General features: G+C 39.1%; 1 protein-coding gene across 1 annotated transcript; it reads left to right on the forward strand.

Annotated features, from left to right (window-relative positions):
* Positions 1-541: 541 nt before the first annotated feature.
* On the forward strand, positions 542-27,058 carry smpx (small muscle protein X-linked). The gene is made up of 5 exons (XM_041814435.1): positions 542-725; positions 6,435-6,494; positions 16,337-16,423; positions 17,250-17,408; positions 26,369-27,058. The coding sequence occupies exons 2-4, from the start codon at positions 6,459-6,461 to the stop codon at positions 17,403-17,405; spliced, it is 279 nt and encodes a 92-aa protein (XP_041670369.1). The 5' UTR covers positions 542-725; positions 6,435-6,458; the 3' UTR covers positions 17,406-17,408; positions 26,369-27,058.

Consider the following 27,058-nt stretch of genomic DNA (forward strand, 5'->3'; position numbering starts at 1 on the left):
ATTTTTAGCGATATTTCAGCTTAAAATCAGTTGAGAAAAGTTAAAATCAAGCCTCAAACTTGTCATTAAAATATCTGTTAATAAAACTTAAGCAGTTATTTCTGTGTTTTTGTGATTAAATGCTCCATTTTCTGAATAAATTTTGGTCATAGCCCTAAATAGAAACTGTTATTGGATCATAACTGAACAACTTTAAGAGATGTGACAATATGCATGTGTTGCAATATAACGCTTTTTTGATGACAATGAAATCAGGGTTGTAATTCTCTTAAATGTTTGATTTTGCTCAGAGGTGTGGTCTCAGAGTTAAATAACTTCAGGCATCTGCACTTTGTACTTATCTTTTCTAATAAACCCTTAGAAGGGGGTTAAAACTCAGAGATTGACCTGCTCAGTGCTGATGTTTGACAGTGTTTTGGTTCATCACCGTGAGCGTCCATGTGTGCCTAAGAGTGTCTAAGTGAGTGGATAGAAAGCAGGTCCCCTCTGTGTATCCATCTTCTATTTATAGTGAGAACAAATCCCAGATATGAGAGGAATCCTTCTACCACTTATGAGGCAGAGTGAGTGAGAGAAAGAGAGAGGGCAGAGGGAAGAAGAAACGAGAAAGAGATGAAGACTAGAGAGGAAACGAGTGAATGAGCGATGGACAGAAAGTGACCCGGCCAAAGGAGTCAAAGCGAGTTTAAAGAGGAGAATTTGACCTTGCTGTGTTGTGTCCCCAGGTAGGTTACAACTGTTTTGTTTGTTTTTCTTTCTCTGAATGGCAAGCATGATTAAAGACAGTCACATTTTCATTCAGTGTTTTCATAGTTTTAAAGGAGCAATCTGGAAGAATACCATACCATTAGACTATCTTTACGTAACTTCTTTTCCTTCACCGTCTGTGGTTCAGGCAGTGTTCATTGCTTCTTTATAAAGAGAAATATTAAAGGAAGAGTTCAGAAAAATGCTTATTTTATTCATTTTAGGAGGTAGTAAGAAAATGGTTACTATCTTCATATCTGTAGCCTAAACTTGCAGCTAAATTAGCTTAGCGTGCCAGTTAAAAACAGTCCTGGAGATGTTTAAAACTACCACTACGCTTTTTATATACGAACAAAAGGGATATGAAGTGTTAGTAAGAGGGTACTGGATCTTGCAGGGGATGTTCTTCAAGTATGGTATTGTCTGGATAAAGTCATGTAGCTTTTTCTTGTACTTCAAGTCTGCTAAGCTAAGCTAACCTAAGGGCCTGCTAACTATGGCTTCATATTTCTAGTTTTTTCGCAAGATAAAAGCGATATTTCTTAAATTTCGATTAAGTACAATTGCGCTTTGAATGCGTTTCCATTGAAGGGAGTTTTGGGCATAGGCGTTGCAATTCTCGCAAAATCTCATCTCGCGTGAATCCACTGCAGGGAAGCTTGACGCTCAAAACCTGTTGCGTGTTGGTACGGTTTTGGTTACATCTACAGCAGTTGCCTTGATAATTTTGAACAAAAGACGAAGGTAACAGATGATAGTTCAGAGGTAAAGTTCGTATGAATGGCAAAAGCCACGTATAAGGGTATAAGTATGATGTTAAGAAATGTCTCGTCTCTTCTTCTGTCCACACAAACTGCACCATGTTGTCTTGGAGTGACTGGTCATGTGACACCGTACGTCGCGTCCCGTGACTTGTAAATATGGGAAAAGTGTTTCCATTACACTTTTGTGATATATTTCTATATCAAAACGCCTGAAAAAACCTCCTCATGAAAGTGTAAAAACTTTTTGCGATATTTTAGGGTTTTCTTGAAATTCAGCTGTTTCCATTACCAGTTTGATTGTGCTATTTTGATTTTTGCGCATTTCCAAGTGTAATGAAAACCCAGCTAGTGTTAATTTTGGCTGCTATTCTAATTGTAGTCTTAGTTTTAGTCTTTAAATGAAATGCATTTTAGTTTTAATCACACTGTAGTCATTTCTATCCTTTTTAGGGTTAGTCTAGTTTTAGTTGACGAAAACTCAAAATATTTTAGTCTAGTTTTAGTCCATAAAATGTCCTCACATTTTAGTCTTTACTTTTAGTCCAAGCATTTATCCTCTTGCCTAAATCTGGTACCAAATCATCATAGTGTGCTCTATGCACCCTGCCAAACCTGGGGTCCCTGCTCTCTACAGCTGAGAGGCAGAATAGTTACAGCTGCATTGTTTTTTGACTGTGTAAAGCACACCGCCACTGGACTCTAGAGCAGTGGAGGCGTGTTCTCTGGAGTGACAAATCGTGCTTCTCCATCTGGCAATCTGATGGACCAGTCTGGGTTTGGCGCTTGCCAGGAGAACGGTACTTGTCTGACTGCATTGTGTCAAGTGTAAAGTTTGGTGGAGGGGGGATTATGGTGTGGGCATGTTTTTCAGGAGCTGGGCTTGGCCCCTTAGTTTCAGTAAAAGGAACTCTGAATTTTTCAGCATACCAAGAGATTTTGGACAATTCCATGCTCCCAACTTTGTGGGAAAAGTTTGGGGATGGCCCCTTCCTGTTCCAACATGACTGTGCACCAGTGGACAAAGCAAGGTCCATAAAGACATGGATGAGAGAGTTTGGTGTGGATCAACTTGACTGGCCTGCACAGAGTCCTGACCTCAACCCCACAGAGCACCTTTGGGATGAATTAGAGCAGAGACTGGGAGCCAGGCCTTCTCATCCAACATCAGTGTGTGAGCTCACAAATGCGCCTCTAGAAGAATGGTCAAAAATTCCCATAAACACATTCCTAAACCTTGTGGAAAGCCTTCCTACTGCACTACATCAGAGCCATGGATGTTTCAAATTGGCTTGTTTGTTATTCTTGTATTTGGTGAAAATGATTGGGAATTTGTTTTTTTTTCCTTGATCATTTATTTAGATGCAGATTTTCCCTCTGTGGAACATGAAATTCTGAAATTATTTCACATAAACCCAGAAGTAACAGATTTCTCATAAAGGTCTAATCCGTCCCTTTCATAAACATGAAATATTTTATTCTGGTCCAAAGTGATGGAAGCTTTTTATGGCCTGGTCTGCAGTAAAAACAAAACCCCAGCTTAATCAGTCATAACAGGAAAAAAAATCATGTTTTTAGTGATTCATTCCTGCTACAGTTAGTGCATCTGCAGGTCTATAAACACCCCTTTTTATTGATATTGAAAAAGTAATAAAGCCATGCACACAGGCTGACACATCCAGAGACGAGCGCTGAGCCTCACAGAGGCTTTTTGTTCGGTGTCTACACTGAGGTGTAAAGGGTTTCAATGTTAGGAGATTTGAATAATTTAAAGTATGAGGAATAATCAGACGTGGTTATGAGCGTGCCTCTCTGTGTGTGTGTCAGTGTGTGCTCACACAGTTTGTGTGAAAGTGAAAGGGTTTGTCAGGCTTTGCAGCGGGGCGTCAGGGGGGCAGCTGCTACTCATGGCTAACATAAATAACAGCCCCCCTTGTGTAAGCAGGAGCATGTGTCTGTGGTTGCGTATTTAAGGATGTCCGTGCTTCTGCTCTCATGTCAAGGACGGCGAAGCTCTCAGTGTGTGTTGTGTCACAAACAGCACCCTGGAAACGGTATCTAAGCGCTGCTGATGAATACAACAGCGGCAGTCAGACGGCCTGCAGCTAACTCTGAGTGTCTGGTCCTCTGCTTTGCTCTGAGCCTCTCATAGATAAGATAAATAGGCCATGGAAACTTCTACGATTAGAAACCTCTTGGGTCAGTGTTGATCCATGAAACAGCAGGAGGGGAGGAAGCAGAAAATCACAGAAAACAGGCTGGTTAAATAAGGAAGAGGGGCACAACTTGTCAAATGTGAATGTGGATCTATTTCAGTTTATTCTAAGAGCTTTTCTGGCTGATTTTTTTGCAAGATACACTATATGGACTAAAGTTTTCGGACACCTGACCAGCACACACAACAGGGTGCTCAGTGGGGTTGAGGTCAGGCCCGTCAAGTTCTTCCACACCAAACTAATCGAACCATTTCTTTATAGTTCTTGCTTTGTGCACTGGGGAACAGTCATGTTAGAATAGTAAAACACCTTCCCCAAACCGTTGCCAGAAAGTTGGAAGCATAGTGTCCAAAATGTCTTGGTATGCTGAAGCATTTAGACTGGCCTTCACTGGAGAGCACAAACCCTGAAAAACAGCCCCATACCATTATCTCTCCTCCACCAAACTTCACAGCTGCCACAATGCAGCCAGGCAGGCAATGTTCACCTGGCATCTACATGGCATTGGACTTGGTGATGTGAGGTTTACATGTTAGCCGCTCGGCCATGGAAACCTATTCCATGAAGCTCCTGTTGCACAATTTTTGTGCTCACGTCAATGCCAGTCGAAGTTCAGAACTCTTCAGTTATGGCATCAGCAGAGCGTTGGCAGTCGTTGACCCATTCTGTGATTTGGAATATCCAGCAGGGATAAAATTTCCCAAACTGTTTCATTTCAAAGGAGGCATCCATCCAGTGTTAATTCCGTCAACTGAAACTATGACTAAAAATGTTCGTCGACAGCCTTTTCTTCCATGACAAAAACAAGACTAAGACTAACAAAAATAGATCTGTGATAACTAAAACTGAATAACACTTAGTTTAGTTTTCATCAAGATGACTAAAACTAGACTAAAATGTAATGTAGTTTTTCGGACATTCAAAATCTGTGATATTTCTCTACTTTGGGTAATTCTGTCAAAAAACGATTCATCTATATCTATTCTGCTTCTCAGCTGTAGAAAGCAGGGACCCCAGGTTAGACAGAGTGCAGAGAACACACTACCATGATTTGGTACCAGATTTATGCAAGAGAATAAATGCTTGGACTGAAAGTAAAGACTAAAATGTGAGGACTTTTTATGAACTAAAACTAGATTAAAATGTTTTTGAATTTTTGTTGATTTAAACTAGAATAAAACTAAAAAGGTAGAGATGAATAAAATGTCACTGAAACTAAAATGCATTTTATTAAAAGACTGAAACTAAGACTAAAATTAAAAATAGCTGCCAAAAGTAACACTGCATCCATCACAGTACCACACTTTAAGTCACTGAGCTCCTTAAAAAGAACTATTTTGCACAAATGTTTGCAAATAGAGACTGCATGACTAGGTGCTTAATTATTTACTGTCTCTGGTAACAGATCTAATTGAAAAACCTGAATCTGAATCTAGGGTTTTTGCTCAAGGAGACATAAACTCATCAATGTCACAAATTTAGCTTAACTATGAGGAAGCACAAACACTTTCTGACAACAGACTATCATGCTGCTCCACAATTTCTTAAGCGTGTCACTCTTCTGTTTTTAGATGTATATCCTTCATGTTATTGAAAAGAGCAATGAAAAATACAATAAAGAAACTGTAGAAAACAAGAGTTTACAAAAGAAATTTCAACGATAAGCAGGTGATAAAACAGCCAGCAGCTGATGTTGTCACTTTACACAAATTTTGCCAAATTTAAACCATCATTTCTTTCCCATCAATCTTAACACATTTTTGACATTTAACAGTTATTTTTGATATTCAAAAGCCTTTCCACCACTTTTTTCTGCCTGTTTTTGCCACTTCTAAACCAATTCTTGCCACATAAGCCAAATGTTGCCTCTGTTTACTCATTATTGCAACTATTAACCCCATTTTACCCCGTTTTATGCCCAATTTTCCCATTTTAACCACATTTCACTTTCTGATATGCCCATTTTTGCCCAATTTCTGCCTTTCTTTCTCAGGTAGCGCTATTTTGCCAGTTTATATCATTTTTTCTTCCCATTTTTATGAGATTTCCTCCCATTTTTGCCAATTTAAAGCCTTTTCAGCCACAATTCCCCTTTACTACTCTTTATGCCCATTTTTGCCACTGTAACCCATATGTGCCTTTTTTCGGTTATTTTTTGCCATTCTTATATAATTTTTGCCACTTCTAACCCATTTCTGCTACTTTTAGCATCCAATTTCACCACCTTTCCACCATTTCTTTGCCATTATTAACCTTTTTTTTCCATTTTATTTTTTATTTTTTTTACAAAATAGATTTCCATTTTTAAGAAGGCTATAAACTACACACATGATTTAAAAAAGAGATTTGTTTCATTGATAAGAGTTATTTTTTCAGGTTAAATATATGGATATCACATGCTATTTTTTGTCAAGGACTTCTTAGTTGCTGTGGTGTAAAAGCAGACATTAATACACTGATATAGTGACAGCCTTAATCCTGAGTTTCTCTGACACACTTAGTAAAATTGAGGTGCTGCTGTACTTTTATACGACGTTTCCTGCTGTCTCCCTCTCATGAATGATTCAGAGAACAGTTCCTGTACCTGTTTCACGCTGTAAGAGTCGCTTAGCAACTGAAATGTAATCCCAGGCCGTGAAAACCACCCAAACAGAGTCCCAGTGCCCCCAGCGTTCACACAGCTGATGCCTGTGGTCTCTGCTTCCTCCAGGTCAGTGGACTTACCGGGGGGATAATGTCCAAACCTTCGTCCAACGTCAAGGCCCTTCAGGTAAAACTCTGACATCTGTGTGTGAAATAAGGTGTGAATGTGTGTCCTGCACTAAACTTCAATTCTGCTGAGCAACTTTAAAACTGTCTTTGCTGAGTTTTATTTCTACCCTGACAACTATAAACATAGTGAGCTGTTGCAAGAATAAAAAACGCATTAAAGCTTCACACAAATAGCACTGTAACTCTTCATAACAGAAAAGCCTCCAGATGACACATTTATTTACACATTAAAGTATTTATTGGTAAAGGCAAATACAGAGTTCAGACTGTGCATATACAGTACCAAGGCTTTGTTAGTGCAGAGTCGTAGCAAGGCGAAGAATGAGGTGTTGTCTGTTTCCAAACCAGCGTCACAGCAACTCCTGAAATTATCTCAAAATAGAATCTACAAGATGAACAAATTAGGACACAAATTTTCATTTAGTGGGTGACTTACTACAGCCTCTTAACATAAATAGATGTATTTGAATTTTACTTTTTAGTGCTGACATTATGTAAAAGAAAGTAAGCCCTCTGGGCTTAGGAAAAATCACACTATTGCATTTTACAGTTTAGTCAAAACCAGGATCTTGTGGCCTGCAGCTCTACATGCTCCGTATCTGGAGTGTTCAGTTTTTTACTACGACTGATGGTGTGCAGCACAGCTAAGCTCAATGTCGAAGTGCAAAGTTTCCTCAGTGTCCACAAGAGGCTGGCTGCAGAAAGCACATAGACATCCTTTGTAAAAATGACAGTTTTATTGTAGAAATACATGTTCACAGCCTAGTTGGTCATAATAGTTGATGTCTTTATAGATATACTCTGCATGGAGGGTGAGCTGTTTTATAACTCATGAATTTCGATTTAAATAAGGATATTTATTCATGCATATTTAGGGGCATGGCTGATACAGTGGCTATAGCTGCAGCTTGCATGTTGTTGCTGTTTGTCAGGAGGCTCAGCTCCACTTCTAAAGCCTCCTTCAGTAACCAATTGGCTGACATCACTCAGACTTTGTCTAATATTCACTTTAGGCTATGCGTGCAGCTTAGCTTAGCTCAGTGCAGAGCAGATTTATCACTATATATATTACAAGGTCATACAAACAGCATGTTACTTTGCCTGTCTGCGGTTTATTTGCTTCCTATATTGACATAATGTTGGTTTACTGTGAAGTAAATGATTGGTAGTCTACATCTGGTGTTTCTAGAGGCTCTGCTTCAGAAGGCTGTGCTGAAAAGACTTTGGCCCCATCCACACGGAGATGAAAACGATATATTGCTGTTTCAGTAAAGATGAGATCGTTTCAGGAAATATCCGCATAAGCACAGAAACCACTGAAAATGACTGAAAACGCTGTACTGTATATGCTAAGCCTGTAAGTGGCGCTGTAACACTGCCACGGAAATGCACCAAACAAGAGAAGGGGATTACAGAAAACTGACACAAACTTTCTTCTAGTTGCCTTTCTGGTTGTTCTCCGTGGTGGATTTAAGAACATCTGGTGTCCGCTGTTCTCGGTGGTGGTAACCCTGAATTTCCATATACAGAGTGCGCGCCGAAGTGCCGCGAGTTTGCTCCGACCAAAAGGCGAGTGACCTCACCCACTGGAAGCGATTGTTGTTTTGGCCGGACCCGTGCAGGCGTCTTAAGAGAGCTACGCTATGTGTGACGTAATCCTTTCAAGAAAGACGCAGTTAGCTCTCCACATGGAGACAAAACGGTAGTCGTTTACGGATTTGTGCACTCTGGGACCCAGTTTTAAAAAGCGTAGTTTACAGTCACCCAAGAAACATTTGCGTATACTCCTGAATTCATCTCTGTGTGGACGGGGCCTTTGTGTGTCTCAAGAGGAGCAGAGCTGAATTGTTCTTCAGGCACACTCCGAAGACAGACCACAGCACGTTTTGTGGAATTACAAAGACTGACTAGAAAAACAGCACTTTGCTCATGAATGCCTGTCACAAACAGAACACTGCAGACAGAATAAGTAGAATTTGACAGTTAGAAATGTAACCAAGGGGTTTTGTTGCCTAAACCTGAACTATACCCTGCTTTGACCTTGTCCAATTAACTTAAGAAATGTAATTCAAGTTTTGCCTCAGTACAGTGTTATTTCAAATCTTTGCACGTTCACTATTCACCAGTATCACGTGGAAGGACATGCACCCAATTTAATCTTATCTCAACATAATAACATTGGTTTTCTTGCAAAAATTATCTTATTTCAGTTACTTTTTAGCAATATCTACTTATGGATCTCCTTGCCTCAGGTAACATTGCTGGCTTTCCCATGAAAACAAGTTTATTTCAGTTGTTTCCTAGAGAACTAGGGAAACTGACTTGCTAATACAGAAAACCCAGCCTTAATATACTAAGATACCATGAAACAATAAGTCAGGATCTCAAAAAACCAACAAAATTTACTCCTTCTCATAGGAAAAAAGGGTTAAAATGAAATAAATGGCTGTAAATTCTGAGGGCTTCAGGTTCAGTTTAGGTTCAACGTATTTTACAGGCCTATGCAAACATTATATGTAGGACATGTCACAGGTCCATTTATCATTACATTAATTCCACCCACCAAAAAAAGATGTATGGTTTGAAAAATGTGAACTGCACTCTTCTTCACTTTAAAAGATAAAACATCCCGAAATGCTCTACTGTTGGCTGAAGTACAGAACACTTCCCATGTAAAAACATAAGTTCATAAACCATGCCAAAATGAAAATCTGTGTCCTCACTAGAGATCTACAGAAAAATGTGTGACTATTTCAAGAATTGCTGTTATATGCTGGTCGTAGTCTCACTGTTTCTGTTGTAATGGCTTTGTGCGTGCATGTCAGAGAGGGTTTCTTCCATCGTCTCTCCTCATTGTGCTCATTGTCATGTCTAACCATGGGATAGGCATCAGGACATTTTTACACCAGTACAGTACAAATATGAGGTTCCTCATTAGCCCCCATCTCAGCGATACTTCATCTTAATAAATTCAACACAAACAAGAACAGCAGCACAGCGTTACACTGGAAATTATAAATATCTTTATCAAAAACATCCTCAAAGCTCAAGCTAGTATCGTTTTTTTTTTTTTTTTAGCTTTTATATTTTAAAAAGCAAACATGGCTTAATTAAATACTTTTCCTAAAAAGCAATAAGTTACCATTTATTCTCTGTTTAAATAAATGTACAGTAGCTGATAAGCTCCAGATTAAGGAGATGAGCAGTCAGCTCTAGATCTAGATAAGCCTATTAAATGTAAACAACGTAAATATTTCTATGATTGCATTTACAGTGTCAGTCTTTGCTCATATTTGTGGTATAAATTTCATTATCTGTTAACATAGCTGATGAGATTTCTGCAGCAGATTTTCAAATATGGATGTTGGAGAGTTTTCTAAACTGATGGTTCACAAGACAGCAAGTAAGGGGTCGTGATATGTCTTCAAAAGAAAAAAAATTAAATGGTTTCCAAATGTTAATAGTATCCATTATTGCATAAATATAAACCTAACTTAATCTTAACATAAATCCACAGTCACTGTGAGATTTGTGTCTGCCATTTTAAGAGTATTTATCAACAGTATGTTGTATAAAGATGTTCAAATAACAGCACTTAACTTCTGTAATGATTCACTCAATATCCTGTATTCACAGCAGGTGAGCTGGGTGTTTGAATGCTTAATGTTGCCAAAGTAGCAGATGGCAACCATCATCCTGAATAACGGTAGTTCAGGATGACATCAGCAGCAAGAAGCTGCAGAAGAATGTTGAAATGACAGCATGTGATGAATCTTAATGATTACAGCTCACAAAAAATCTAAAATCCTCCTAGAATCCTAGAATATTGTTGAAAGTCAAATTTGTAAAGATTTACCAAGCCTTAACTTTCTCACTGTGCTTCAGAGCTCACAACTGCAATCATGAGGAAGACTGCTGACTTGACAAATGTCCTGAGGACAATCATTGACATCCTCCACAAGGAGGGTAAGCCACAGAAGGTCACTGCTGAGAGGGCAGGCTGTTCTCAGAGACTGTATCAAAGTATATCCATGGAAAGTTGACTGGAAGGGAAATGTGTGGTAAGTAAAGGTACCCAAGCAACCGGGTATGAGCTCAGCTTTCAGATAATTGTCAAACAAAGAATCAAGAACTTAGAGGAGCTTCACAAGAAGTGGACTGAGGCTGGAGTCAGTGGATCAAGAGCCACCTCACACAGACGGATCCAGGAATGGGCTACAGGTGTCGTGTTCTTGGGGTGGAGCCCCTCCTGAAGCTCAGAAAATGTCATCAATGTCTAACATAGGCTAAGGAGAGAAAGATCTGGACTGTTGCTCAGTTCTTCGCATTTCATTTGGAAATCAAGGTCCCAGAGTCTGGAGGAGGATCAGAGAGGCTCAGGATCCAAGGTGCTTGAAGTCCAGTTTTTTCAGGTTCCACAGTCAGTGATGGTTTGTGGTGCCATGTCATCTGCTGCTGTTGGTCCCATGTGTTTTATCAAGTCCAGAGTCGACGCTGTCAGCCGTCGATCAAGAGATTTTAGAGCATCTGCTGAGAAGCTTTATAGAAATACTGATTTCCTTTTCCAGCAGGACTTGGCACCTGTCCACAGTGAAGCCAAAACTAGCAGGAACTGGTTTGCTGACCACAGTATTACTGTGTTTGATTGGCCAGCTTACTGATCTAACCTGAACCCTGCAGGGAATCTCTATGGAAACGTCAAGAGGAAGATGAGAAACACCAGATTCAACAATACAGAGGAGCTGAAGGCTCTATTAGAGCAACCTGGGCTTCATAACACCCCAGAAGTGCCACAGACTGATCGCCTCCATGCTATGATGCATTGTTGAAGTAATTTGTGTAAAAGAAACTCCGACCAATTACTGAGTGCATATGGGCATAATTTTCCTGAAGGTTGATGTTTTATAGTAAATCCTTTCTTGGACTGCTGTTTTGTGATATTCTAATATTTTGATGGTTGATTTTGGATTTTTGTGAGCTGTAAGCTGTAATCATCAACATTAAAACAAAAACAAAAAAATCAGAAATTATTGTCTTTGTATGAGATGAATCTAGAATTTATTAGAGTATAACTTCATGCACTGAATGGCAGGAAAATATTAAGCTATTGTATGTTTTGTGAGATACACCTGAGATTTTCTCATTATCATGGCAAAACACAGTGAAATAAAATGGATGTATGTCCACACAGGGCTTCTGTACATTTACATTCACAGCTCCCTGACCCACTTTTGGGTCCTGACCCACCAGTTGAGAACCACTGCTCCAAGCATCTTTGAGTGACTTTAATTAACACCAAAAAAGCAGCAATGAAATAAAATAATCCTGCAGTTTTCTTCCCTTATTATAAGCAAATGAAGTGAAGCATATTGCTCTTACAATAGCAGTTAAAAGGTTAAAAAAAAGTCAAAAAGTTCACACTTATCTCAGTTTTGACTAAATTAGTAGGACACAATTTGCCAGAGATAATTAAACCTTTTTTATCTAAGAAATTCAAAGAAAGTATGGGATGTCTGAGAGGTTGAAACATTTAAATATCATGGCTCAGGAGACATTAATGGTCAAGGGTTTAAAGTTTCCCCAATATCAGCAACATCTACTTCAATAAAAGGACTGTGCAGGATAGGAACACTTATTTCTCCTCTTGCCTGAGAGGCAGATGGCTCTTATTGATCCACTCTTACGATGAACACCCTCTGTTTTATTTCTGAGAGCTATAACATAACTAAATAGTGTGGGTCACCACCAAAATGAAACTTAGGCTATAAAACCCCTTTAAAAAATACAATCAAAAGCAAAACGTTCTCTTATGTAAGCCAAAAGTATAATCAGAGTCCATCTGGGGCAATCCTCTAATCAATGAATTTAACTGTGAGCCTGGTTTTCTCACTTACAGGCACTACAACACGTCAACTTCAGGACAAAGACTTGCATTGAGTGCCTGATTGGTACTCTGTTTTTTGTTCCCTCTGCTGGACCTAACATTTTTCATCGAGTTTCAGACTTCTCTCTCATGTTTATAACTTGTTCTCTCAGCCAGGAATCATTCCCCGTCAAATAAACATGTTGTGCATTTACAGTCCTCAAAACTCCCCTAAAGTTTGCAGCTCCTTTTCAGCCTTTTTCTTGAGCATAAATATCCGTGCAGTTGCTCTGAACAGCTTGTGCACTGCAGCAGTTTGTGTCCGGAGAGTCCAATATTTACTCCTACGGTATACATCCTTCACTTAAACTTCTCCAGCTGCATATGCACCCTAGAGAAGGGCGGCAGAGATAAATCAGAGCATGCACACCCAGTACAAAGAATAGAGATGATGAATGAGTAAATATTTAGGCTCTTACTGCAAGTGTTTGGCTGCTCAGGCTGTTTGAAGAGGAGCTAGGAGAGCACAAATCATGTATGCTTTACCTAACAGACATTTTAATTCAGATTTCTGGCTGCTCCATTCAGGCATCCTCTGCTATCTTTCATGTCAGACTCTTCTTTAAGGCTGGATGTAAAATCCATAATTTACTCACCCCGACTTTTCACACCATATGTAGCACTGACTGCATTAATGAATTAAACATAACATTTGAGGTTTTCTTACTTGGCCAGAGTAATTTCAGGTTTTTGGAGCTCCAGTAAAAGACTTTGTTTGGCTGCAGTGTGCAAACTATAACGATGATTTTGAGACTGACCCACACTGAGGACAAACAGATGGAATATGTGCTTCCATCCCTGTCAATTTAAACTATTTTCACACACTCAGAGTGTCCAAGCCTCGTAATGTCATGTTCATTAGAGCTGATTAAAGCCCTGAAACCTGCCAACACATGAGCAGGGCTCTGCAGTGATGTAGAGAGGCTAGGATGACAGCACACTACATGCCAGTGTTTGTAGTAGTGCCTGGTTTTGGAGTTAAAAGGTACACTGCTAAAAGAAACACATATTTCTCTGAAGTAAAATGCCAAAAAACAGACAACAGGAGCTAGAGCCAGGAAAAAATTAGCTTAGCTGGAAGAAACCTGAAGAAGCTAACAGTTCCTTTTCTCTGAAATAACGATGGTGACTGGTGTTCAGATGAGAGGTTAAAGGGGACATATTTTACTCTTTAAAGACAGGTTTATATTGCTCTCAGAGGTCCCTAAAACATGCCTGTGAAGTCTGTTGTTGAAAAAACACTCCAGTATTGGATTTTGCATGTCTAAAACCCCTCTGTTTCAGCCCTGCTCAGAACGAGCTGTTTCTGTCTCTGTGGCTTTAAATGTTACTGATCTGTCTGACTCCGCCCCCACTCAGGAAGTGGATGGGGTACTCCTGATGTTACAGTGTTACAGAGACTTTTATCTAAAGTTAAGGACCCATCTGGGATTAGCCATCAATCTCCTAGTTAAAAGTCAGCAGAGTAACCCAATGAGCTATCCAGCGTCTCAGCTGGAAGATCAGGAGATGAAGGTGGAACTTTCTTCCAAGCTGGGAGGGCTAACCGAACCTGAGGGCGGTGCTAACTCCTCACATGAGGTCATGAGGGGGAAGTCTGAGAACGGTTTGTTTCAGCACACATTTTCTGAAAGGTGGAGAAGGGGGGGGTGAATTTTGCATAATATGTCCCCTTTAAGCTCATAATATCACCTGATTGGAACGCAGTTAGAGGGCAGGACGTGCCGACGCTGCCTTCCAGGCATAGTTGAGGGCGCAAAACAACATTGAGCAAACATCACTGTGATTTCAGATCTTGTGTGCTCAACATTTCAAGAATGCATTGTGGGATTTATGTCAGATTTTGCACAGACCTACTCTTGAATTTGAGGGTGAACTGGTTAGATTTTGTTTTCACAACCTTACACTAATTTCTAGTTAAACTGATAATGGACCATAAGTTGAAATTATTTTACAGTGTAATCGTACAGAATGGATGCTTGACTATTGGTAAGACTAAACCTGCTCGCATACTCCATGCCACAAACGTTTTAATAGGCAACACTTTGATCAAACTTTGAAGATCTTTAAAAAAAAATCTACAAAAATTGCAGCTGAGTGATGAGCATATAATTCCCCTCTCTCAGATTGACTACTGGTTTCTTTTAAAGGGGACATATTATGCAAAAATCACTTTTTCAGGTTTTTCTAACTAAAATACGGCCCTTGGCCTGTCCACAGCCACCCCAAGTGCTAGAAGAATCAATTCCCTCCCCTCTGTCTTTCTCCATATTTCAGAAAATATGTGCTGAAACAAGCTGTTCTCAGATTGTCCCCCTCATGATGTCATGTGGGGAGTTGGCCCCGCCCCCAGGTTTGGTTGGCCCTTCCTGCTTGGAAGAAAATTCAACCCTCCTCTTCTGATCCTCCTCTCAGCTGCAGGTTGTCATGAGGATCAGGAACACTACATCCATTTCCTGAGTGGGGGCGGAGTCAGACAGATCAGTAACATTTAAAGCCACAGACACAGAAACAGCTCGTTCTGAGAAGGGCTGAAACAGAGGGGTTTTAGACATGCAAAAATCCAATACTGGAGTGTTTTTTTTCAGCAACAAACTTCACAGGCATGTTTTGGGGACCTCTGCGAACAATATAAACTTATCTTAAAAGGGTAAAATATGTCCCCTTTAAACTGGTTCATAGTTTATGGGAAAGGACTGCATAAATAACTCCTCTCATGGCATAAAAAGGGAGCTGATTTGACCTTTGTCTTCTTGTATCTTGATCGTCTGTGTGGTGCTTAGCCTTTCCATGGAGAAAACCAGGAATAGAACAAGGGATCTTTTAGCACCCATTTTTTGGTTACTGTTCATTTAACACCTGAACGTTAACCCTTTCCTGTACACAACTTTCCGACTTCTGTTTGAAAGCTGCATATTACCCTGTAGATCAGGGTTGAAGTTCTTTTTTCAACAAAACCTAGCACCCACTTATCATTGTAACCTTGATCACAATCTCTCTTGTTTTCAGTGCTAAAAGTCAACCTGCAACGTCAGCGGTTCTTATGCTTGATGAAGGCTTTAAACTGGTTAGCAGCTTGGTTAGCTTTAAGGACCAAAGCTACTTCTTTGGGCCTGGAGAATAGATTTTATCTTTGGGATTCAGTAACACAGAAGCATTTACTTCCAGGTTCACTCAAGGGATCTCTTAGGTGGTACAGAAGGAGCAAGCACATAAGTTTATGCCAACGAGATCTTTTTTATGCTAGGCTAGGCTAGTGGTATCCTGGCTGTAGCTCGTGAAAAGAAAGCTGTCAAACCTACTTCTCAAATGTAAAACCATGACTAAGGTAAAGTTAAGGATGAGGTAACTTTTTGTTTAGCCTGATGGAGTGTCGTAAAATGATTGCTAACAGCACGCAAAGCTTAACACAGTAAACAACCCCAGCCAAAGCAACATTACACATCTTAGCAAACATGCTGCAAATGAGGCGATCTCTTCCAGAACTTTCCCTCCAACCTTTAAACCCTTGATCTCTGGAAAAAAATAATACCAGTATCCTCTGTGACACACAGCACACTCCCTCTCTGTACAGCTGTACAATATGAGCATATATACAATACATTACAGGTACAGTACAATGCAAAACACATCAAATCCAAGTGACAGGACGTCAGGGCAGGCAGCAGGAGAACATGAAGTCAGCAGGCAGATCTCTGAGCTCTGTGTGTGTATTAATGTGTGACTGTGTCCCCATTTTCATAAAGACACATCGGTCTTTCAGGGACAGGATGTTAACCAGGAAGTCGTGGTTATAACCAAAAGACGGGGTTTTGAGGAAACGGCACACACATCAATACACACACGTGCAGAGATGGGAAAGTCAAATTTGTTTAAGAGTTGAAAGTATCTCATTGGCTGTCCTTGCTGTCCGTCAGGCTAATTTGAACATCCCGATGGGAGCTCTGCGTCCAGGGGCGGGGCATCCTGTGAAGAGGAGAGAGGAGACAGTGGACACAGAAGAGGTGAGACAACACAACCAAAACACTTAAAGGAAAAGAAAGGAGACATTCATCAGCACGTTTCTGCAGATTCAATCCAGGGCTGTCAAATGCATTGTCTCCCTGCAGCCACAGTGCAGTCACTGCTCCTTCATGTATCATTTCACTTTATAAACTCACAGACAGCTCATAGCCTTGCAAAGCAGATGGATTGGGCAGATTCCATGTCTGTTATCAGGAAATCCATCTTGCAAAGCTCCAATCTGAGACTATAGTGCAAGGTCTGAAAATCAGTATTATTTGAGGAAAACGAGGCGGTAGCTGTGGGAGAGGTTTAGTTATACTGGAAGCTGATAGTAATGGCTGCCGTTAATGTAGCAATTAGCTCCGATGTAGCTAAAGTACAATGGCAGCTTTGACAGATGTAGACCATATTTCTTTATTCAAATAAGAGCACAGAGCCAAGCGGAAGCTTTTCTTGATGGAGAAGATGTTTGCGCTCCCCTCCCAAACTGCATAAACTGCAAACTTTAACCCACCAACAAGCCCCACTGGTTGAAAACTAAGGCAACAGGTGTTAAAACTGTACAAATATTTGAGGTAATGTGAAAACTCATCTAATAAAAAAAATTTAAAAATCTGTAGACCTGGAAACTTTACCCTTAAAAAGACAAGTCAAACCAGTTTCTCTTAATTTGATTAGTCAGTGAGGGAGAAGTGTTGTTGATTAGCGCTGAAAAGTTCCAAGAGTTGAAGTGTTTTCACCTGAGAGTGCTGAGTTCAGTGAAAAATGACAATGATTTTTTTTTTTTTTATTTCTTTAAATGTGATTATTGTGATTGTCGCTCAGGCTCAGGCTCAAACACCAGACCAGCCCAGCGCTGCAGCACAGACATCGGAGGAGAAGAAGACGTTACCGGGAGCGGTGAAACTTCCCGGACCTGCTGTCAACCTATCAGAGCTGCAGAATGTGAAGAGTGAACTAAGATGGGTCACCAAGGAGTAACATGTAGGTGATAGCAGTCTTACTTTAGGGTAACTACCTGTGTACGTCCTGATTTGACCGGGACCGTCCCGTTTGTAAGCTCTGTGTCCTGACACATATCTACAGAGCACTGATATGTCCTGGTTCTAACTCCCTCCATCCTGACTTAAGCTATTTGAAGTACCAAAACAATGCACCATGGATGCTTGCAACACTGATTTATCTATGTATATTGTCATTGCCAAGGCTGCTGTCATTTTAACCAATAGCAAAAACATCACTAATACACCCTGATTCAATATATAATCTGTTTATACAAGTGTCCGCCTGTCTCATTGAGAAGCTGTTTCTTAGCTAGCCCAGCTTACCATACTGACAGAGCCTGCTGCATGATGTGAGGAAAGCTTGCTATCACGACAATAAAGAAGTTGGCGCTCACAAAAGAGCACCTGGAGAGTTAGACTCTTTGAAAAGTAATAATTATGCTGCAAAGTGCAAAACCTGCAAGGTGTCCATATTCACCATATGCCTTACATGTTCAGTAACAGAGTGAAGGGACTGAATTTACCCTGTGGGATTATCAAAGTGAGTTTTCTTCCTCTTTGGTATCTGAAAATGTAAACTTTTTGGTTCATTTATCAGCTGCTGTATCATTTAACCTTTTCTTAACAATTTAATTTTCTTAACAGATCATCTGTGTAAAAGCTAGCATTATCTAGATATGTCGACATTTCCACTGATACTTCTTGATAACTTGGAAATATTTCGGCACAACTTTCTTGTTAAAATGTCCAAAGGAAGAAATGCAAATCAGAACCAAAGTAGAGCACAAAGATGAGTTTACAAACAGAATCACCAGGTCTGCGTAAAAGATGCAAATCCTCTTACTGAGGCCAAAAACAATCACTAACTATTTCACTTAACAAATACATGTTTACCTGCTGTGTACAGAGAAAACAGATCTGAAGATTCAATGTAAAACGTGTAAGTTAAAGTAATGGAAATGCACTAAAAACAAGAGAAAACAAGGTTATATTATTTGACAGCATGCTCTGGATGAATGCTTGATTCTGATTGGCTACAGGGCACCTATTATACTCTAACTTGGAACAATAAAGCCTGTGTTTACCACTTCAAGAAAACCCTCTGACCTCCATATTGTTAATTAATTCCTTTTAAAAGCCATCTTCTCCTTTGACATTAACCTTTACATTTATTACATCTGCATCATTAATTTTTACAGCTGAAGCGTTGCTCTGTATGCAGCAATTTACTGGTTCAGTTGGTACAGTTATTAAATTCTAACAATTTTATTAAGAGGTAATAATCCTTACAATGCACTAATGTAGAAGTAAGTCCCTTTAGTACATTCTGCAACTTTCACTCATTCTAATTTTATCTGACCTTATTTATTTCCCCAAATCTTCAGTGAAAAAGATAAAGGAATCAGAATTCAGGAATTAGAGCAATATACAGAGCAACAACATAAACCAGTGTGTTTAAGGTTTTAATGACCTTTTGATATCAGATAGATACATATTTACACTGTCCAACATAGTCTTCCAGTAAAAAAAAAAACAAGATGACAAAAATATTTTTTAATTATTTAACCAGAAGAAAAGTAATACGACTACATAAAAGTATGCAGATAGATATGCAGATTGCACTGTGACGTCATTGAACAGCTGTTCACAGTTCATAATAAGAATGCATGCAACAAGTCCCATGTGCTCTTAATTTTTCTAATTTCATCCATCCATTACTAAATGGTAGTCAACCTTCACTCACTCCTCCTCCTGTGGCTATCTGTGGCAACCAAGAGTCACCGTGTAAACTCTTTTCAAGGTTTTAGCTCCAAAGTTTTTTAGAAACTGGGGTTGCAGAAGGCCTAGCCATTAGGCCACAACATATGCATGCAGGCAGCCCTGGTCTGTGGCATCCCACTCACTCATCCCTGCTTCTGACTCTATCCACTGTCCTCCTCTCTGAATAAAAGGAATAAAAGCCCAAAAATATGTTTTTGAAAAAGCTTGTAAAAAGTTCCAGTGCTGTTCAGAAGGGTATTACTTCAGATTGTTTCATTACTATAATAATAATAATATAAAGATTAATATAAATAATAATAATAATTTCATTTCATTTCAGTTCACTGACAGCTCTACTTATTTACATTTTTGTATCAAATTTTCCAGAAGTATTAATAGATTTATAGCCCAAAAGGTTTACACAGATACAACCCTAACACAGCAGAGGGTTTAATTACAATAAACTGATCACCTGTTTTTCTGCTCGTTAATACAAGTATCCAATCAGCCAATCACATTGCAGCAACCATTGCATTTAGGCATGAAGACATGACAATCTGCTGAAGTTCAAACTGAGCATCAGAATGACCAAAAACAAGGTGATTTCAGTGACTCTGAACATGTGAACATGCCATGGTTGTTGGTGGTCTTGCAGGCTTTCATGTTGTTGTATCAAATTCTGACCTTCCCATTCAAACGTCCCATTAGCAATCAAGATTCATCAGACCAGCCAACACTTTTCCAATCTTCTTCTGTTCAGTATTGGTGAGCCCATGTGTATTGTAGCAAGGAACAGGAAATTGTAGCCACAATTTCCTGTGGCACCTGGTGTAGTCTTCTGCCCATCTGTTCTTAATGACATATCTTACATTCAGAGATACTCTCCTGCACACCTGTGCGAGTGGACATTTGAGTTACTGTTTCCTTTCTTTTAGCTGAAACCAGTCAGGCCATTTAAGGCTGCCTTCAATGTGGTGTTTTATCCCAGAGAACTGATACTCACTGGACATACCTGGGAGTCTTGGTGATGGTTGTGCATAAAAATCCCAGTAGATCAACAGTTTGTGAAATACTCAGACCAGCCTGTCTGGCACCAGCAACTATGACACGTTCAAAGTCACTTAGATCAACTTTATCCCAACTCTGATGCTCAGTTTGACCATTTCTACATGCTTAAATGACTGAAGTTTTGGCCATCTTCCCTATGCGTTTGAAAATTGTCATGCCAAGAACCTCAATAAGCCTCTGGTGGAACCAAGGTTCTTATTATGGTTAACTAAAACTAACTAAAAAACTAAAACTAAGATTTCAGTATATATGTATACATTTTACAGTCACAAATTGGTTGATTTTTATTTTTGTTCTATTCTTGCTTCTTTCGTCCAAGTTGTTGTGCCCCCTCTAGCGCCCCCTGGCATGCTCCCAGTGGACCACTTTAATAGAGAAGTGTTTTAGAAGTGTTTCTTGGCAATTACAGTGAGCTCTAACAGATCATTGATGTTTTAGGAGAGGAATGTGAAGCTTTTTGCACTTAGATCACAGCTATTACTAACACAAATTTTAGTTTGAGCATCTAAATCAGTGATACTCAATGTGTGGCTCTTTTATGTCTTGATTTGAAATATTATTCCCCAAGAAAACCTTAAAAAAAGGGGATCTTTGACCTCAGAAATTATCCACATAAATCAGTTTGTTTCCCACACTTATACAGAAAGGTTTGTCAAACTTATTTATCCCATTTTCACCCTTTTTTTTTTTTTTTTTTTTTGCTGCTTTTCAACCAATTAAGATAGCTTTGCCATTAAATACCACTTTTTTTCTTTTTTTTACATTTTCCATTTTTCACTTCTTTTTGACACTTTTTCCCAATGTTTGCCACTTTAATCCCATTTTTGCCCTTTTCACCATTTTTTGCCACTTTTTGCCAATTTAAGCTGCCTTTTGCCATTAAGTGCCCCTTTTTTCCCATTTTTGCCCATTTTTGCCACTTTGTTCCACTTTTCTACCACTTTTCGCCCATTAAAGCTACCTTTTGCCAATAAATACCACTTGTCTCCAGTTTTGCCACTCTTGACTGCTTTTTGCCCATTTCAGTCACTTCTCTCAATTTTTTTTTTTTTTTTTTTTTTTTTTTTTTTGCCACGTTTTTGCCACTTTTGGAGCATTTTTGCCCCTTTCCACAATTTTGTCACCACTTTTTGCTCATTTAAGCTACCTTTTGCCATTAAGTACCACTTTTTTTTCTCTCTTTTTTGCCCATTTTTGCAACTTCTTCCAGCCACTTCTACTTAAATTTACCTTTTAACCATTTTTTGCCCATTTAGGCTACATTTTACCATTAAATATCACTTTGTTTCTCTTTTTGCCCATTTTTGCAACTTCTTTTAGCCACTTCCATCCCATTTTCCCCTTTCACCATTGTTTTGCTCATTTAAGCTACCTTTTGCCAGTAAATATCATTTTTTTTCCTCTTTTTTGTAACTTCTTTAAGCCACTTCTATCCATTTTTGCCCTTTTACACCATTTTTTTGCTCATTGAAGCTACCTTTTGCTATTAAATACCACTTCTTTCCTATTTTGCCCTATTTTGCTGCTCTTGACTTCTTTTTGCCCATTTTAGTCACTTTTCTCTATTTTTTGGTACATTTTTGCCACTTTTGGACTATTTTGGCCACATTTAACTTATTTTTATTGCTACTTAAAGCCATTTTCACCACTTAGATTGTGGCTCTTGCGAAGGTCTTTTTCCACACTTTGGTTAAGCAGGGTTGAGTAACACTGATCTAAACAGTTCAGGATGATGTTTAGCAGGAATGATTTTGCATCTTATGCTGCAACTGAGTGGACTGCTGCCAAACTAAATGTTGTTGTATGCGACATGCAGTGACATTTAAGTATCCCTCTATGCTAAATTAGTGTGATAAAAGATAATGATGTGTTAGAAAGGGTTTAATAAAGGCTGCAGACCGGGCTGATATCAGTGAGACTCCACAGTGATTACCTGCAGTGGTTGGAGCTCACCACAGGGGGTCAGTGTGCGCCGTGCAGTCTTTGTTTGGGTCAAGTGGCGTGTGTGTTGTTGCCTCTGTGTGTGGGCTGGAGAGGTTGAGTCAGGATCTAAATTTAAACTTTACAGATGAAGTGTGTGCGTTTCAGAAAACGTGTGCGAGCACTGAGGGCAGTCTGTGCTGTGACTTTCTCAGCGGGACACAAAAAAACCCTCCATACATCCAAAACACTGGCTGCTCCGCCCTGCACAAACACGGTGGGAGTGCTGTGTAGGAGAGAAATTAGAGAGGGAGAAGCAGGAACCACAGCGAGTTTCAGATAAAAACATGTTTCTAAGACGCTTGGAAAAATAACATTTTGTGCTATTTCTGAGTGTGAAAAAATGCCTCAAATTCAGCTGCATCCTAAATTCTGTGTGATAAATACTATTCTCTCACAACACAGCGCACAAAGAGCTTTTTATAGGCCAAGAAAAACATAAACAAACAATATCTAAAGAAAGATTTAAAGATGCCAAAGTTCGAGACTAAAAAAATAAATTTTGGCTTTCTCTTTTTGGTTCGACAACCCTTGTACATCCAAACACAACACCTTTTAGAGATATTACCTGCAGCGATCTCACAGCAGCAGAGATGAGCATGACTCTCAGATTGCAGAGCACACAGAGTAGTCGTGTTTCAGATGAATCCAGAGCTCCATGACAGTCTAAAAATACTTATTTAAGAGCTAAAAGTTTTTGTTTGGAGGGTTTTCTCTGTCATTTTAAACTTTCTATCCACAGATTGTAGTTTTCTGCTAAACTCTACCGCCATAATTGCTGCCATGGCAGCACGTATGGAAATGCTTAAAAACAATGTTAAAGCAGCCTCCTTGATCATAATAGTATGTCCATAAATACATTACTGTACATGAGGGCTTCACTTACACCAGATGCTGTCTTCCTATTGAATTTGGACTGTTAGAATACTTGTTTGTCTATTTTTGGATGCATGTAAAATGGTTTCAGAGACTAAGCTGGGATTTTTGTTGACTTTACATAAGCAATGCTGGCATGCAGGTTAATATCCTCTGTAGTCTTAATTAATATGAATTAATTATCATAGTACATGCTGCATACTGTAAACAGCTGTTTCTCTACACCTCCAGTGCAGGAGCATGGATGCTGAGGGTGCAGCACCTCCTGAAACGAGGCACAACTACAGCTTGTTAAAATGTTTGAACCTCTGTTTACCCTGGTTAATGGGCTAGATTGAATACACCAGTACATTTGTTTTTACTGTCAGTTTGCTTGAGTAGTCTGTAACCTCCTGCAGAGTGACAACAGCAAACCTCATCAAAGACATCTGAGGATCCTGTCGGATGCAGCAGTGTTATTAGATGTACCCTTTATTTCAGGGTTCCAGTTGACTATTCTTGAAATAGTTTTACAACCACCTCTGGCAGTGAAAACCCACAGCACAAATCCAATTTGTCTGATGCACCATCCAGCTCCGCTGCCCACTGGTTGTCTTCCACTGACGAATGTTTTCAATGAAAAAAATCACCCTGCTTTGAATTTATTTAATAAACAGTATATCAGCATTTGCTGGCCAGGCTGGTGGTGTCACTTTTTAACAGCTTTTCTTCCTTGTTATGTCAAAAAAGTCAAGTGGTGTTACAGTGCTATGGCACACGTAGGTGAAGGGAGAGATCGACAGATCCTCAGTTCTAGGGTAACTCAGTTCACCAGTGAAGTGTGTGAACAACAGACTGTAGTCTCTGTTAACAGACTTCTGTCTGCTCACACTATGTATAAATAGGGTTTCTACTGTGCCACTGGTTCCCAGCTTGGGTTCTGAGACCCCCTGGGTTGGCACCAAAGATTTCAGGTGGTATATGAAGCTCTAAGCTTGTCCAAATTAGAGTTGTTAATATGAACTAAAGTCATGATAAAACACTTATTTTTAAACAATTTGTTCAAAAATCTGTTGGGTTTTATTAATGACATTTTTTTGTAATGATGTTCCCAGGCTCCTGTTTTCCTGTTTGGCTTCACATGCATTTAACTTGTGTTAACCAACTAGTCTAGAGAGGAGAAAAGGCTCAGATAACAGTCAAATGCATTACAGGGCCAGTGTGTCAGTGGCTGTATGAGGTGTAGCTGCTGTGTCTAGTAGAGTGTGGCTAAAGTTAGCGGCTAACTCCGCCAGCTTTTGTTCCTCTTTGAAGATTAATATTGCGCTTACTGTGATCGTTGTCACTTCCGTTGAATAATTATACATGAATATAACCCTCAACAACCTACATACAACTTTATTTCCATTTTTTAGTTCAAAGAACTGCCACATCTGCTGTTCCTATGACACACTAAATGCTAAGCTTCTCATGTTTAATGCTTCACTGAGGCTACATTGGCCACTAGTGGTGGGAGGCTTCAGGCTCATATTTATTAAAAGATGACAAATAATAAATAAATAAATAAATCATATAAATAAGACATCATGGGTAAAACACAGTTCAGAAGAAGGCCTTCAGTTAAAGATGTTAAAGTGATTTTAAGAAGATAAGAAGAAGATTTTGACTGCAATGTGTATTTTTTCTGTCTTCCTTTTATCGGAAACAAATATGAGGGCTTCACTGAAAAAAGGTTGTAACAACTATACAACCTCATCCAGGTTGATGTCCCCCACTTTACTGATGAACTTTAAACAGAGACGTCCCTCCAGAAGTTGAAATGTATGCTTGTCAATGGTGAATGCATTGGTTGTTAAAATAGGATATTTTTTCTTAGTTACTGTGATAAATTTAAACTTTCGCTTGATGTTTTATTCGGAACGATCATATCCAGATATCACTAAAAATTAAGGTTAACTGCACAAACCAGACTCAGATTAAAAATTTGGTTTAAAGATCTTTTTTCTCCACTTTTAGACAAAAATCACGAGTAAACCAATAAAGGCATATTGGATTCTTAGACCCTAAAGGTTAGAACCTTTACAGGTTTCAGCCTGTACATAGTATCATAAAAGCTGCAATTTTAGTAATAAAACACATCTCTTAAACCCCAGAGCTTGAAAACAAGAACAGAATTCTACAAACTCAAACATACATTTGCATGCATTTCATATGAACTTTGACTTTTTAAAAATGTACATATATCATATATTATATTTACAAAATACAAATAACCACTGTTTGGGCAACAAATCTGTTAGTGATGAGTTGTTCGTGTATGAGTCGGAACAACAAGCCGACTCTTTTACTTAAATGATAAGATCCAGATCCTGTGAGCCGTTTTATATTCTTCTCCTTTTGATTATTATTGTTATATATTTTGTGAGTGTCTGTGTGTAACTTGATTCATTAGTAGGGATGATACTTTCCCCACATATTAGGGACATAAGCTTGATAGTGTGACACTGTTTAATGCCAGGTGTACTCAGAGAGCCGAGCTGAGCCAAATGACCCTGATCACTAAAAAGAGCCTGAAATCCTGTCACTGATATCTGCATAGTCAATGTGTGCATTTCTCATTTGCACTTATTTCTGTAGTCCTTTCTTTGTTACAATTAGAACCTTATTCATTTCTAAATATTTGCACTTTAATGTTCATGTAATTTTTGTACATACTTATTCTCTATCTTTATGCTCATTTCCACCATCTCTGTGCCAATATAGTTAGTAGGAGCATTGTAATCCCACATTCCCAGTCAAGGCTCTATAAATTATTTCTTTTTAAGAATCTGATTGAAAAATCATATTTCCCATTAAATGTAATGTTAACACGTCCCTGTCTTTTATTATTAGATCCCTATGTGGTCCATTCTATTGTGCTCTGAGCTTTAAAGTCTGCTATTTCTACTTCATCCACTGTTGTCTAGTCTGATGACCCGTGTTATATCTGTTCATGACTGAAACTCCGAGTCACTGAGATGAAAATAAATTGAAACGTGTTCTAGACAGCGATGGAGATCTCGACACAGAGATACACAGGCATGTAAAAAAGGTCAAGAGAGATAAGTGCAGAGAGAAAGCCGAGGGTGGTTCGTGTATTTCTCCACATTGAATTCAGCGACCTGGCCTTCTCTTTGTCGTCTTTCTGTCTCTCAGGAGGTCAGCGGCTCTACGACCGCCGATAGCACAAAATGAAAATCTCTAACACGGTGTCTTTATCTGTATTTTTCCCTCCAGGATCCTGAGCGAGGCGGAGACGAAGGCAGATAATCCTCATACACACAGACTTGCCCACTGCCATTGAAGACTACCAATCAGTCTAATCCGCACGTTTGGAAATAAAGCAACAGCTTTCTGTGAAGCCAACATCTGACCACCAAGAAGCTCTTCAGCAATCAGTCCTCCAATAGATTGTTACGGAAAAAAAACATCTATATTTATGTAGTTATCTTAATTTTCAAAAAAGATGAGTGACTTAAGAACTTGTACAAACAGCAACAACCATCTGGTTCAAGTTTTTCTGGCTTGTTTTTGCTGCAGGTTTTAGGAAAAGTGAGTTTAGTTGTTTTATTTTCAGCATTTTCTTTGCTTTTCTTGTTTTAAGGATTTTTTTAAGGTCTGAAAGCTGCTAGAGCCTGATTTAGTGCTGTTTTTATAATAGACATCAGTTTAAAAAATCCATTTCACTACAGCAGGATTCGACCCTCAGTTTGACCATTCTGTAAACACATAAGGATTTGTATGGATGCTTTCCATTATAACGTTTCAATGAAAATTATAAATGGGATGAAAAGGTATTCATTGAATTTTATTTGGGGGTAAAGGTGGGGGCATTATTTTGTTTTTGTTGTTTTATTGGTATGAAAGAACCTAGAAACTGGTTTAGCCAGTATTTGTTGCAATAAACAAGATGGTTATAAAAAATGA

The sequence above is a fragment of the Cheilinus undulatus genome, linkage group 19, assembly GCF_018320785.1.
Source record: "Cheilinus undulatus linkage group 19, ASM1832078v1, whole genome shotgun sequence".
NCBI classification, from domain to species: Eukaryota; Metazoa; Chordata; class Actinopteri; order Labriformes; family Labridae; genus Cheilinus; species Cheilinus undulatus.

Coding starts and splice junctions, on each gene's coding strand:
- smpx (XM_041814435.1), top strand. CDS start 6,459: ATGTCCAAACCTTCGTCCAACGTCAAGGCCCTTCAG. Junction 6,495..16,336: donor CCAACGTCAAGGCCCTTCAG/GTAAAACTCTGA, acceptor GCTGTCCGTCAG/GCTAATTTGAACATCCCGAT. Junction 16,424..17,249: donor AGACAGTGGACACAGAAGAG/GTGAGACAACAC, acceptor ATTGTCGCTCAG/GCTCAGGCTCAAACACCAGA.